The 11,714-nt window shown below is 30.4% G+C and overlaps 1 protein-coding gene and 1 long non-coding RNA gene across 2 annotated transcripts in view; one reads left to right on the forward strand and one right to left on the reverse strand.

Annotated features, from left to right (window-relative positions):
* Positions 1–5,488, forward strand: part of LOC127738637 (uncharacterized) — a 20,074-nt gene extending 14,586 nt beyond the window's left edge. Inside the window, exon 2 of the long non-coding RNA XR_008000131.1 lies at positions 5,163–5,488. This is a non-coding gene — a long non-coding RNA (uncharacterized LOC127738637). The remainder of the gene's footprint in view (positions 1–5,162) is intronic.
* Positions 1–9,124, reverse strand: part of LOC127738621 (protein lin-52 homolog) — a 10,070-nt gene extending 946 nt beyond the window's left edge. Inside the window, exons 1-5 of the mRNA XM_052249955.1 lie at positions 9,056–9,124; positions 6,800–6,871; positions 6,474–6,508; positions 3,464–3,536; positions 2,492–2,575 (exon numbers count right to left, since the gene is read on the reverse strand). Of these exons, the coding sequence (XP_052105915.1) occupies positions 2,492–2,575; positions 3,464–3,536; positions 6,474–6,508; positions 6,800–6,871; positions 9,056–9,071 (280 nt within the window). The 5' untranslated portion in view covers positions 9,072–9,124. The remainder of the gene's footprint in view (positions 1–2,491; positions 2,576–3,463; positions 3,537–6,473; positions 6,509–6,799; positions 6,872–9,055) is intronic.
* Between the last annotated feature and the right edge of the window lie 2,590 nt (positions 9,125–11,714).

Genomic DNA, 11,714 nt, shown 5'->3' on the forward strand with positions numbered 1-11,714 from the left:
TGTTAAAATTTTAAAAACTTTAACCACGGAGTGAATGTAATGTTAACTGGCAGAAAAACTAAGTCCATTTATAAGTAAAATACGGAAAAAATGGAATTTTTTTTTTTACAAAATTTACTTCTGGATACTATCTTATGATCATAAACAAGCTTCTTTCCAAGTTTGGTAGAAATCCAGGATAGTTTAAGAAAGTTATTAAAATTTCAAAAACTTTAACCACAGAGTGAATGTAATGTTTCCTGGCAGAAAAACTAAGTCCACTTATAAGTAAAATACGGAAAAAATGGAATTTTTTTTTTTACAAAATTTACTTTTGAATATAATCTAATGATCATAAACAAGCTTCTGTCCAAGTTTGGTAGAAATCCAGGATAGTTTAAGAAAGTTATTAAAATTTCAAAAACTTTAACCACAGAGTGAATGTAATGTTTCCTGGCAGAAAAACTAAGTCCACTTATAAGTAAAATACGGAAAAAATGGAATTTTTTTTTTACAAAATTTACCTTTGAATATAATCTTATGATCATAAACAAGCTTCTGTCCAAGTTTGGTAGAAATCCAGGATAATTTAAGAAAGTTATTAAAATTTCAAAAACTTTAACCACAGAGTGAATATTTGTGGACGCCGCCGACGACGACGCCGACGGAATGTAGGATCGCTATGTCTCGCTTTTTCGACAAAAGTCGAAGGCTCGACAAAAACTATGTTTGAACTAAATAAAACTAGGCCATGCTCAATATAATATTTTGTTTCAATAAAATATATGTTTTAATCATTTTTCAAGCCTATACTTCATTGATAAAATTAGTGTAATGAACAATAAGTTTAAATGATAAACTGATGCAGCTGCTGACCTATGAACATTTAAATGTTACATATAATTTTTAAGGAAATTGAAGTCTGTAAAAAAACATTTGTTTATGTGTTTATAAAGTATACATAACTACAAAAGATGAATTTCTTAAAATATCATTCATGATGAAACCCTGTTAAACAAAATAGATTTTATTGTTTAGGAACAGTTCATATTGCTATCTACAAAAGTAGCATAACAATTTACAGCAGCAGGTGAATAAAATTACTATGTACCGGTATGTGGGAGTTGTGGGATCAAGAAATTTACATGAGATGATTTGTAAAAACTGTATTTTTTCATTTAAGAAACTTCACATAAATAATTTAGCTGTTTACAATATAAAATAATAGCTGAAGATTAAATGCGATTACTCAAACCGTATTTTTTTTCCATTGCTTTTGCTATTGTTTCCATTAACTGCTTTTTCAATGTACAGGAACTGTATTCAAGTAAATACTATATGATAAAGATTGAAAGGGTACACTTATATAAGAAAAGTTACTTAAGATAGATCAACACAGGTAAAATGTGTATGTATGGACATCCATCTTAAATATTTTGATCAGCCATGAATGTGTAGCTTTTTCTTTAATAAATAAATATATCAAAACAATTTATTCAGCATTATGTTGGAAACACAATTGTTTAATCTTATTTCTCAGAAATAGTTTAGAACAACAATAGTTTTATAGACTTATTAATGAATCATAATCTCTAATATTGGCAAAGAGAGCTGGCTGGTGAAAAATATGTCTCATTCAAGGGGAGATAATTCTACTAGATATTACCAGTACTATAAATAACCCAATATTTGCACTTTTATCGAAAACAGAAAAAGCTTAATCCAGTAGACCATTTTTCTTTTTATTTCATGAAAATATAATTTACTGTTAGACTAATGAACCAAAAAATTATTTCAATATCAACACGCATAACAAAAAATGTTAGGACAACTGTTGGATTTCATGAGCACAGAAATAAGTAATACTATATGCAAAGGTTATAGATTGGCAGAGGGTATAAAAATCAAGAAATTGTAAATCTATATTATATTACAGTTATTATATCTATAAAGTAAAATATCACCACCATAAAAAATAAATGGGGAATATGTCCATGGGACAGATGATGCCCCCGCTTGCATACAACATTATAAAGGGACATAACTCAAGAACGGTAAAGGTGAAACTACCCAAATTCATACTTGATCTGAGTTTTGTGGTAATAAGCATTGTGCTTAAGTTTCATAACATTTGGTTGAGGTAAACTTAAGTTAGAGAACAGAAACAAAAAATTCAGCAATTTTTCCAATTGTAAAGGGGCATAACTCTAGAACAGTAAAAGTGACGCCACCAAAATTCAAACTTGATCTGTATTTTGTGGTAATAAGCATTGTGTATAAGAGTCATAACATTTGGTTGAGGCAAACTAAAGTTAGAGAACGGAAACCAATTTCGGGAAATGATGTAAGGACGTATGGACGGACTTACAGATGGACGTACAGACGGACAAGGATAAAACTTAATGCCCCCTCAGCTACGACGGGGACATAAAAATGTTTGATTATTTTGGTAAGCATTTTTAAAGATATTCAAGGTATGATAAAATTACTACAAATATCCTATACTAAATACCTTCATCTAGTCCAAGTTGATATGCCAAATTTTGTAAACCTCGGATTTTCTCCATCAACTGAGAGGTAGTTAAGCTTCCAAATTCTACAATGACAAACTTAATAAGATCAGTTTTGAAATATTTTTGAATACTGTGGATTCATTATTATTTGTGGGATACCAATTTTTGTGGATGTCGTGGGTAAAGGCAAACAACAAATTTAAAAGTTCAAAGAAGTACAAATTTTCTATAGGCTTGTTTGCATACTTTGGCAAAACCACGAAATCAAATACCCATGAAAATAAATGAAACCACAGTTATGTGTTTTAGTTATAAATTTATAAGTATCTACATGAAAACATCCATGGGTGGTAGCACTCTAAAAATAGTAATGCACTGTAGCCCATACACCCTCAGACAAAGAATGTCCAATACAACAATACGATAGGTTATTTTGTGAACAAAATTAAATTGCTTCTTAGATATTCTAATGTCCACCAGAGCATCAACAATATTTCTATGATTTTTTTTTCAGTTTTACAAAATCAATTTAATGCCAGACAAAATGCTAAAGTGGTCAGATGGCTGTAAGATAAGTAACTGGTAAGGCTATGGATCATCACCAGACACTGTTCATTATGTGTTTTGGTATATACTATATTTTTTTTTTGGCACTAAGATAAGTAATTAATAGAATGTGGTACGAAATTGTTCTTATCAAATCTCAGACACGCTGTCTAGTACTTAAAAGTATCCTATGCATTGTCTGGTACTTAAAAGTATCCTATGCATACTGTTTTCAAAAGATTACCAGTACTAGTAACATGCATAGATTTATATGTAAAAAAATTCAAACAATACAACTAACGGCCTGATTTAGCCACTATAGCATATTGTTATAAATTTTCCTCAACACATCATTTTCCTTTAGCTATAGCAGAATCATGTTTGTACAAATATAATAATTATAAATTACTTCTGCATATACCAACCTTGTAAAAGACCTATATCTTCATTCTCTAACTCTGTCATCCATTTAGACGGAGTGCTTGTTCCTGATAAAGGCTGCAATATATACAATATAAATTTGCACAACTGTTCAAATAAGACTGACTGAGTTATTTTTCAGATAGGGATGGTCATGAACTTGCAGTCATGTTCAAAGGTCACCTTCAATGACTTGAAGATAAAGAAAGTTATGAGGCACTCGGTACTAACTTTTTTTTGGTGGTGGGTTTAAATGACATTCATATTTATAACACAAGAACATGTTCCCGTCCTGAATACACATTTAATAATCCTCTACATAAAATAGCCATCCAGTCACCCCTCCATCAAAAGCATGCCATTACCATATTGTTGACAATTATTTTTTTTAATATTTCAAAAAGGGTTTACAAAATATTGAAAAATTTGAAAAAAGTGAGAAGGATAATTGTTGAAACAAATTTGACTGGACATTTGGTTTCTCCCCCTTGACATTTTAGACTTGGTATATCCAGATGAACATACTTTATCTCAAAACAGCACTGTCCAATTGGTTAATAGGTAAATCTTTCAGAGAGTAGTTTATCACACATTAAATGTTAGTTCAGTCCAAATTTTTAACAGGTAAACAAGATCATATTATACTCTTCACAAAATGAATGATGATGATCACTCAGTTAAAAGTTTTAAGTACCGGTATTCATATGATAGATCATTTAATCACTATCATTATAAATGATCTTATTTATACCATCATGTAAAACATGTTGATTTTAAAATTCAGAAAAGTGTTCAAATGTGAATACTGCTTGTGGTCAAATTGTGAAATAAAGAAAGGCTGAGTTCTTCTTTTTCAGATAAACCTTAGAACATGTTCACACATTTGAACTAAAAACATCTCAATTATTAATGGCCAAATATTTGTCAAGAATTCATTATCAGTGAAATGAAGATAATAAATTCACGATTTCCTCTCCAGCCATTTAAGTAGTGGGCTAGTCTAAGTATATTTAAATAAAGCTCAAATTTTGGTTTATCCCATTAGCAGTCCAGTTTATTTTAGAGCAGGTAAATCTGGTTAGGAAAAGTGCATGTTCCATTTGAATAACCCAGTCTAAAATGGTTCATCCCAATGATAGTCTAGTCCAAGATATCAAACTAAATTGTATTGGGTAATAATATTTTAAGACCTGTCTCATCATTGATGATCAATGCAAATGTATTAGCCTTCACTGATTGGGTTTTTTATAATTCTTGAGAAATGATTATGATATTAAAAAAAAAAACAAATATGAATTGGTCATTAATAAGTGTAATAAATTAAAAAAAAAAGAATACTATCAAATAATGAGCCCATTCCAAAGTTCTAGCAAAATATGCAAGCAAGGTTCCTTGTGGAGTACATATTGGGTGGAAAAATATGGTAATTGGTAATTCTGTATAGTCACCAGTGGGAAAATTGGCTGATAGAAATTACTAAAATCTTTTAAGCATGTCTGGACAAATTGAAAAATATGTTAAGTATCCATCCAAAAAAAATTTTGCGGGTATAAACAAGAGTGCACACGCTGAAATGTCTCGCCTTCTTTACTAATCATTGATATTATGTTGATAGTCCTAAATATAAAGCTTTATTACAACTGTCACATAAACTTAACATTAACCAAGTAAACTAAACATTGACCAATGAACCATGAAAATTAGGTCAAGGTCAGATGAACCATGCTAGGCAGGCATGTACAGCTAACAATTCTTCCATACTACAAATTTAACTGACCTATTGCTTATAGTTTAAGAAAAACAGACCAAAACACAAAAACTTAACACTAAGCAATGAACCTTGAAAATGAGGTCAAGGTCACATAAAACCTGCGTGACTGACATTTAGATCATAAAATATTTTCATACACCAAATATAGCTGAACTATTGCATATAGTATTAGAAAAACAGACCAAAACACAAAAACTTAACTTTGACCACTGAACCATGAAAATGAGGTCAAGGTCAGATGACACCTGCCAGCTAGACATGTACACCTTACAATCATTCCATACACCAAATATAGTAGACCTATTGCATACAGTATAAGAAAAACAGACCAAAACACAAAAACTTAACTATAACCACTGAACCATGAAAATGAGGTCAAGGTCAGATGACACCTGCCAGTTGGACATGTACACCTTACAGTCCTTCCATACACCGAATATACGAGACCTATTGCTTATAGTATATGAGATATGGACTTGACCACGAAAACTTAACCTTGTTCACTGATCCATGAAATGAGGTCGAGGTCAAATGAAAACTGTATGACGGTCATCAGGACCTTGTTAGGTACGCACATACCAAATATAGTTATCCTATTACTTATAATAAGAGAGAATTTAACATTACAAAAAATCTTAACTTTTTTTTCAATTAGTCACTGAACCATGAAAATGAGGTCAAGGACATTGGACATGTGACTGACTGAAACTTCGTAATATGAGGCATCCAGCTCTTCCACCTTCTAAAATATAAAGCTTTAAAGAAGTTAGCTAACGCCGCCGCCGGATCACAATCCCTATGTCGAGCTTTCTGCGACAAAAGTCGCAGGCTCGACAAAAATTGATAGTTTGAATAGTTTTAACATTGAAAAATACTAATAAAAATTACCATGCTCCAACTATCATAGAAAATGCAAATAGATGAAGAATTTACAAAGGGACATAACTCAGGAATGGTGAAATTGACACCACCCAAATTCAAACTTGATCTGTGTTCGGTGGTAATAAGCATTGTGTATAAGTTTTATAATATTTGATTGAAGCAAACTAAAGTTAGAGAACGGAAACTAATTTTGGGACATACAGACAGACAAGGGTAAATCTTTATGCCCCTTCCACCACAGTGGGGGCATGAAAAAAAAAACAATAAATTAAATTGATCGGACATTTTTTATCATTCTAGATCTGTATATTGTCTATTCAAATACAAAGTGCAAATGTTTTAACAACACCATGGTTACTTACACTCTTAGCAGCTGCAAATTCTGATACACCAGGAACTGAAAGAAATAAAAATCAAGCATAGTATATTTTCATGGAACTTTATGCATTTATGTATTTTTATCTTTAATAGTATAAAACTGTCTGAATGTCATTCTTCTAAATACTTGTTCAAGATATGTCATGTGGATACTAAATATTTAATATATGTGGCACAAACAGCTTTGTAGTATAACACAAATTATCACAGTTTTAAGAAAACAATGAAAATAATCCTACACAGTATTTTCAAATGAATGCCAATGCAACCTTTTTTCTAGGTATTTATTTTTGTAGTGTTAAAAACTTACTTTGTTCTGGCCAAAGATCTGGAGATGCTCTATCCAACTTTTCAAAGCTCATAAGATCTGGCTCCTCTGCTTCTAAAAATATCATGAAATGCTTTGCTTTGAGTCAAAATTTAAGAAAATATTAATCTATTCCTCGGAGCTGTAATGTGTGCAGCCACTTCAGAGATGTTAATTCATTCTGATTTAATATGATATATATGAAATGAAACTTTTTAAAACTGTTTTTTAAACATAAGAATTAAAATGAACATCTGACCAATTTCCATAATTAGATGTTCTACTTTTGTGTGTATTTGTAATCAAACTGACCAACTTCTCCTTAGCAGATAGCTATTTCTGAAACATGGCAAGATTCTTTACAAAATTTAAGTAAAGAAAAAAATATATATTAGTGATGCTACACAGATGCAGCTGTGTTTCATGATAGAGATCAAAACACAATAAATGAGTCTGGTGAAGAGGAATGTTGAGGATCCTGTACCAGAAAACAACATTAAGTAACATTAAGTAAGTTTTTGAATTTAACTTGCATAGACTTTTTGGGTATTGTTATACAAGTGATTGTTTTACTGCATTTTATGTGACACTTGACACATCCCCCCCCCTTTAACTAAAGTTACTTTACTTCTACTTTACAACACAATCTTTTATTTTATTAAATTATCCTGAACTGAAGAGCATTGTTATGTACTTTATTAATAACTTTAAAAAAATTCTTAAATTCCAGGTTTATTTATCATATTTATGTTAAATGTATTACTAATATTTCATTTAGAAATATTTTTAATGATCTGTATTACAAGGTAACTGTGTGTTCATAGGTCATAGTTTAAATAAATTTTAGTTTTGACCATTGAGAAAAATCCTTACTGAATTTATCATCTAACTAAATGTATGAAAATCACACTTAAAATAGACCAGATATTCAATGTTATCCCAAGCTTTAACTTATCAAAATACAATCTACAGCAAAATTATATATCCATTGATTTGAAAATAATCCCATACTACTGTAAAAAGAATTTCTAATCAGGTCAACAAAGTAAAACAACAGGGCCAGGTCAGCAATAATTGTGTAATTTGTTTTTCCTCATCAACCTTCTTTCATCTCAAGCATGAGGAACAAATTTCCCTATAGATTGTTAAACAGGCCTAACAAGGAAAGCAGAGGACAGCCAAATCAATAAACACTGTACTGGCCGCTGAATCTCAAGAGGGATGATTGTTTTTAAGCATATATATAGCGCAATTCTTTATTTTGCTGCTCTCAACATAACTTAGCATTGGCTAAGAAAGTAAACAGCTGGGGTGTTTTTAAATTCTTTTCCTTCTTTGTTAGCTATATATATATATAGGGTTTCAGTCAAGATTTGGGTTAGGTTAAGTTTAGGGTGGAAACTAGTTGCAGAACAGTAGCTTTTGCGCTCCTTGGGATAGATCTATGGTTCACAAAAACAACAAAAATATCCTAAAGGACCTACATGTAGTCCAGATAATTATGACATCTTGAAAGGTTATCTTGATTTTTGCTTTGTTACCTTCCAGAGGGATCTATAAAAGTTAATAAAAAAATACCCTCAACTGACAACACTTCAAACATGTGTCAAACAAAGCATTTTACTTACTTTAATTTGTGTTTAAAAAATTGGATCATAAACTATACAAATTTTAAAATGTTCACTTCCTACACGTTTTCCTCCCTCAGCTCATTGCTGATGACTTTTTTTTGCAACAATTGACCTAAACAGGAAGTTGTCTATAAAATGACTGTTTTTTTTCAAAATCATATAAAATTTATTTAAAGTTGGTAAAAAACATTAAATGTTTGGCACTAAATGTTTTACTGTATTTTATGCTTTTTACCAACTTTGAATAAACTTTTAATATTTGATTTTGTGCAGACTTGAGCGTCACAAAAATAATCAGGCAAAAAGAATACATCTGTTAATTCAAATGTACTAGGCATTACTGTTTAAATACATGGTATCTGGTTCAACTTCAGGTGAGTAAAACTGAGATGGTTTTCAAAATCTTGGGGTAGCTATAAAATTTCGGACTGAACTACAAAAACTGTTTTGGGAGCAGGTGAAGCACAGGGGCTTGTTTAAGACTTATTGTTATGGGCACGGTGTGCGTTTGTGGTAGAAAAGATAGAAAGGTATACTGCAGTATTCATTCATATAATCTTTTACTTAAGTGGATAATGTTAATATGTATTCATTATGACAAATGTATTGTTTTTGACTTTCAATTTACCCGCATTTGTTGTCATTTTGGCACAAATTAGTAATTTTAGAGTCACAATCGGTGATGGATTTGTGACATAATATAGACTAATACCAATAAAATAGATAAATGACAACGGTCGATAAATCACATATAATTAAAATCTAATATGATACAGGATTTCGCTTAAACATTTAAAACAAAACTTATATGAAAATTGGAATGACATCTTACACACAGGAGTGAAAAAAGGTTTAAAAAATGATATTCTACATTTTGGCAAAGTATAAGAAAATTCTATCTTGGGAAATATTTAATGATGATACACCATAACTATTATTTGTGAACTACCAATGTATCTTTTATAATTTAATTGTTATGCTGTAATTATTGTGAAATTGTTATATTTTGAGAGTATGCACCTTGAGGGTCCATGATGTCTCTTTATATTTTTTTTTTTTTTTTTAATTTTTGTACTTGTATTTGCATTTGTTTTTGAAATGTGACAGCTGGTATCATTCCTGTATTGGAATTTACACCAATAAAATTATTTGATTTGTGTTTTATATAAATTCTTTTAAGAGTAATGGTAATATAAAATTATATCCTGCAATGTAAGGTACAACTTGACACATCCTTGATCCAGGATCAATATTAGTTTAAATCTACCCAGTTGTTCCAAATTAAAGTGGCGATATTTGAAAAAATTATCATAATTAAGGCCTTTGTGAAAACTACAGCAATACTTAAGGTGTTCATCTTGTGGAGATTCTTGGTGGGATCAATGGATGCATTAATTTGAAAGCCAAACATTTGTTATAAAGTTGTCAGAGAGACAGCAAACCGGATTTTCCTGCAGAGGTCGAACCCTGAACAGTTGAGCAAGTATGGACACAACATTTAAACTTAAAACAGCTCTGAATTTGGATTGTGATTGAATATTTGATACAGCATAGGTTTGTGAAACAAAATAAATGTGGTCAAAGAACTGTAAAATTTGAAATCGGACATTTACCTATCATGGTCCAATATCCAAAATCTATGTACATTGCTAGAATCAGCATATCAAGGAACCCCAAGAATTCAATTTTTGATGAAATACTTCTTAGTTAAACTGTTTCTGTTCAAAGGGAAATAACTTTATTTCCATGAACCAATAATGTAAATCTAAAATTAGATATGATTTAACTATAGTTCTCTAAAAAAATTAGATATGATGTAATTAGATATGATGTTAAATTTATTTTCAAATTATAATCATATATAATTAATAGTTTTCAAATAAATCTGTCACTACAATTATAATTGGGTGATTGACAATTACCAAATGGTGTGTTATCTTGATAAAAGGTGAAAATCATTTAAAAACACTTAGTGTAATCAAACTTTATATATATAGTTAATAGTTCCCAATATTTTTTCTTTCATTTGTAACAAACTAATAAAGATCTGCAACTTATCTATGAAATTCTACAACTTTATCAACACAATGTAATGTAATGAAATATATCCTTTAATACAAATAGATTATTATCTAATGAATTTGCAAATCTGGAACAGGATCAAGTAAAAATTAAAATAAACACACACTCAGACAATTAGTTTATACAGAATAACAAACAAACCTACCACAAAATTGTTCAAACAATTTACCAAAGAAAAGAAAAAAAATTCCAAAATGTCATTTATCATTAATACAATGTCTTTTAAAAATCTTTTTAAAAATGAGTTATTTCCCTTCGTACAGAAATGGATTAATTCATCAAAAATTGAATTCTTGGAAAAGGGCTATAACTGACTAACGAGAAAAGCTAAAATCGTGAAAATTGAACTTGGCCTTCATTTAGTCACAGGAAACAACATATCTAAATTTGAAAAATTTCTTCAAAGCGTTTTCATGTAAATGAACAGACCCACCCATCTGCCCGCCCGTCCGCCCGCCGTACATCGCCAAATCAATAACCGATTTTTTACCTTGAAAATCTGGTTAAAAATCAATCAAGCTTTGATAATATCTTAAGAATTTTTTCCTTTGAAGTATCTGGTATATGGTATATCTTTATTACTCTGTAAAACTTATCTATCATTTGTCTAGAATAATGGTAACTTAAACTAACTATTTGACCAACATCCATGTAAATCTAAATTGTTGTTCAATATACTTGTTTTTGCGATTGCAATCAGAACTTTGTTGTCTTCAGGTATCTTTTTAAAGTTTTGATATCTTTTATATCCAATGAGCTAATCAGTAAGTTATCTCCTTTTCATAAAAATGTTATCTAACTTTTGTTTAGACTGCTGTTAACCTATCATTTAAAATCAAGTTATTGAACTAACACTCAACAAAGAAAACATGGGCTGTATTTAAGAGGCATGATACCAACAACAGGACTTAATAGACATGTATATAGTAGACTGAAATTTCAGTTTGTTTGATAGAAATCTAAGACAAGTGGGAACAATCTGGATCATTACTGCTAAAATCAGGTCATTTGGCAGGTATGAGCATCCTCTTTATTATCCCATATGGTGTAATAATAAAATTACATGCATGTTTCATAAGAATCTGTTATTTTCATTGGTAGACATCAATCAGGAGGCATTCCAATATTTCCAAATAAAATGCAACCTTCATGTCTGTTCCTGCTTCACATGACAACATCACAACAATACACAGGAAAGCAAACAA

The sequence above is a fragment of the Mytilus californianus genome, unplaced genomic scaffold (assembly GCF_021869535.1).
Source record: "Mytilus californianus isolate M0D057914Y unplaced genomic scaffold, xbMytCali1.0.p SCAF_4, whole genome shotgun sequence".
NCBI classification, from domain to species: Eukaryota; Metazoa; Mollusca; class Bivalvia; order Mytilida; family Mytilidae; genus Mytilus; species Mytilus californianus.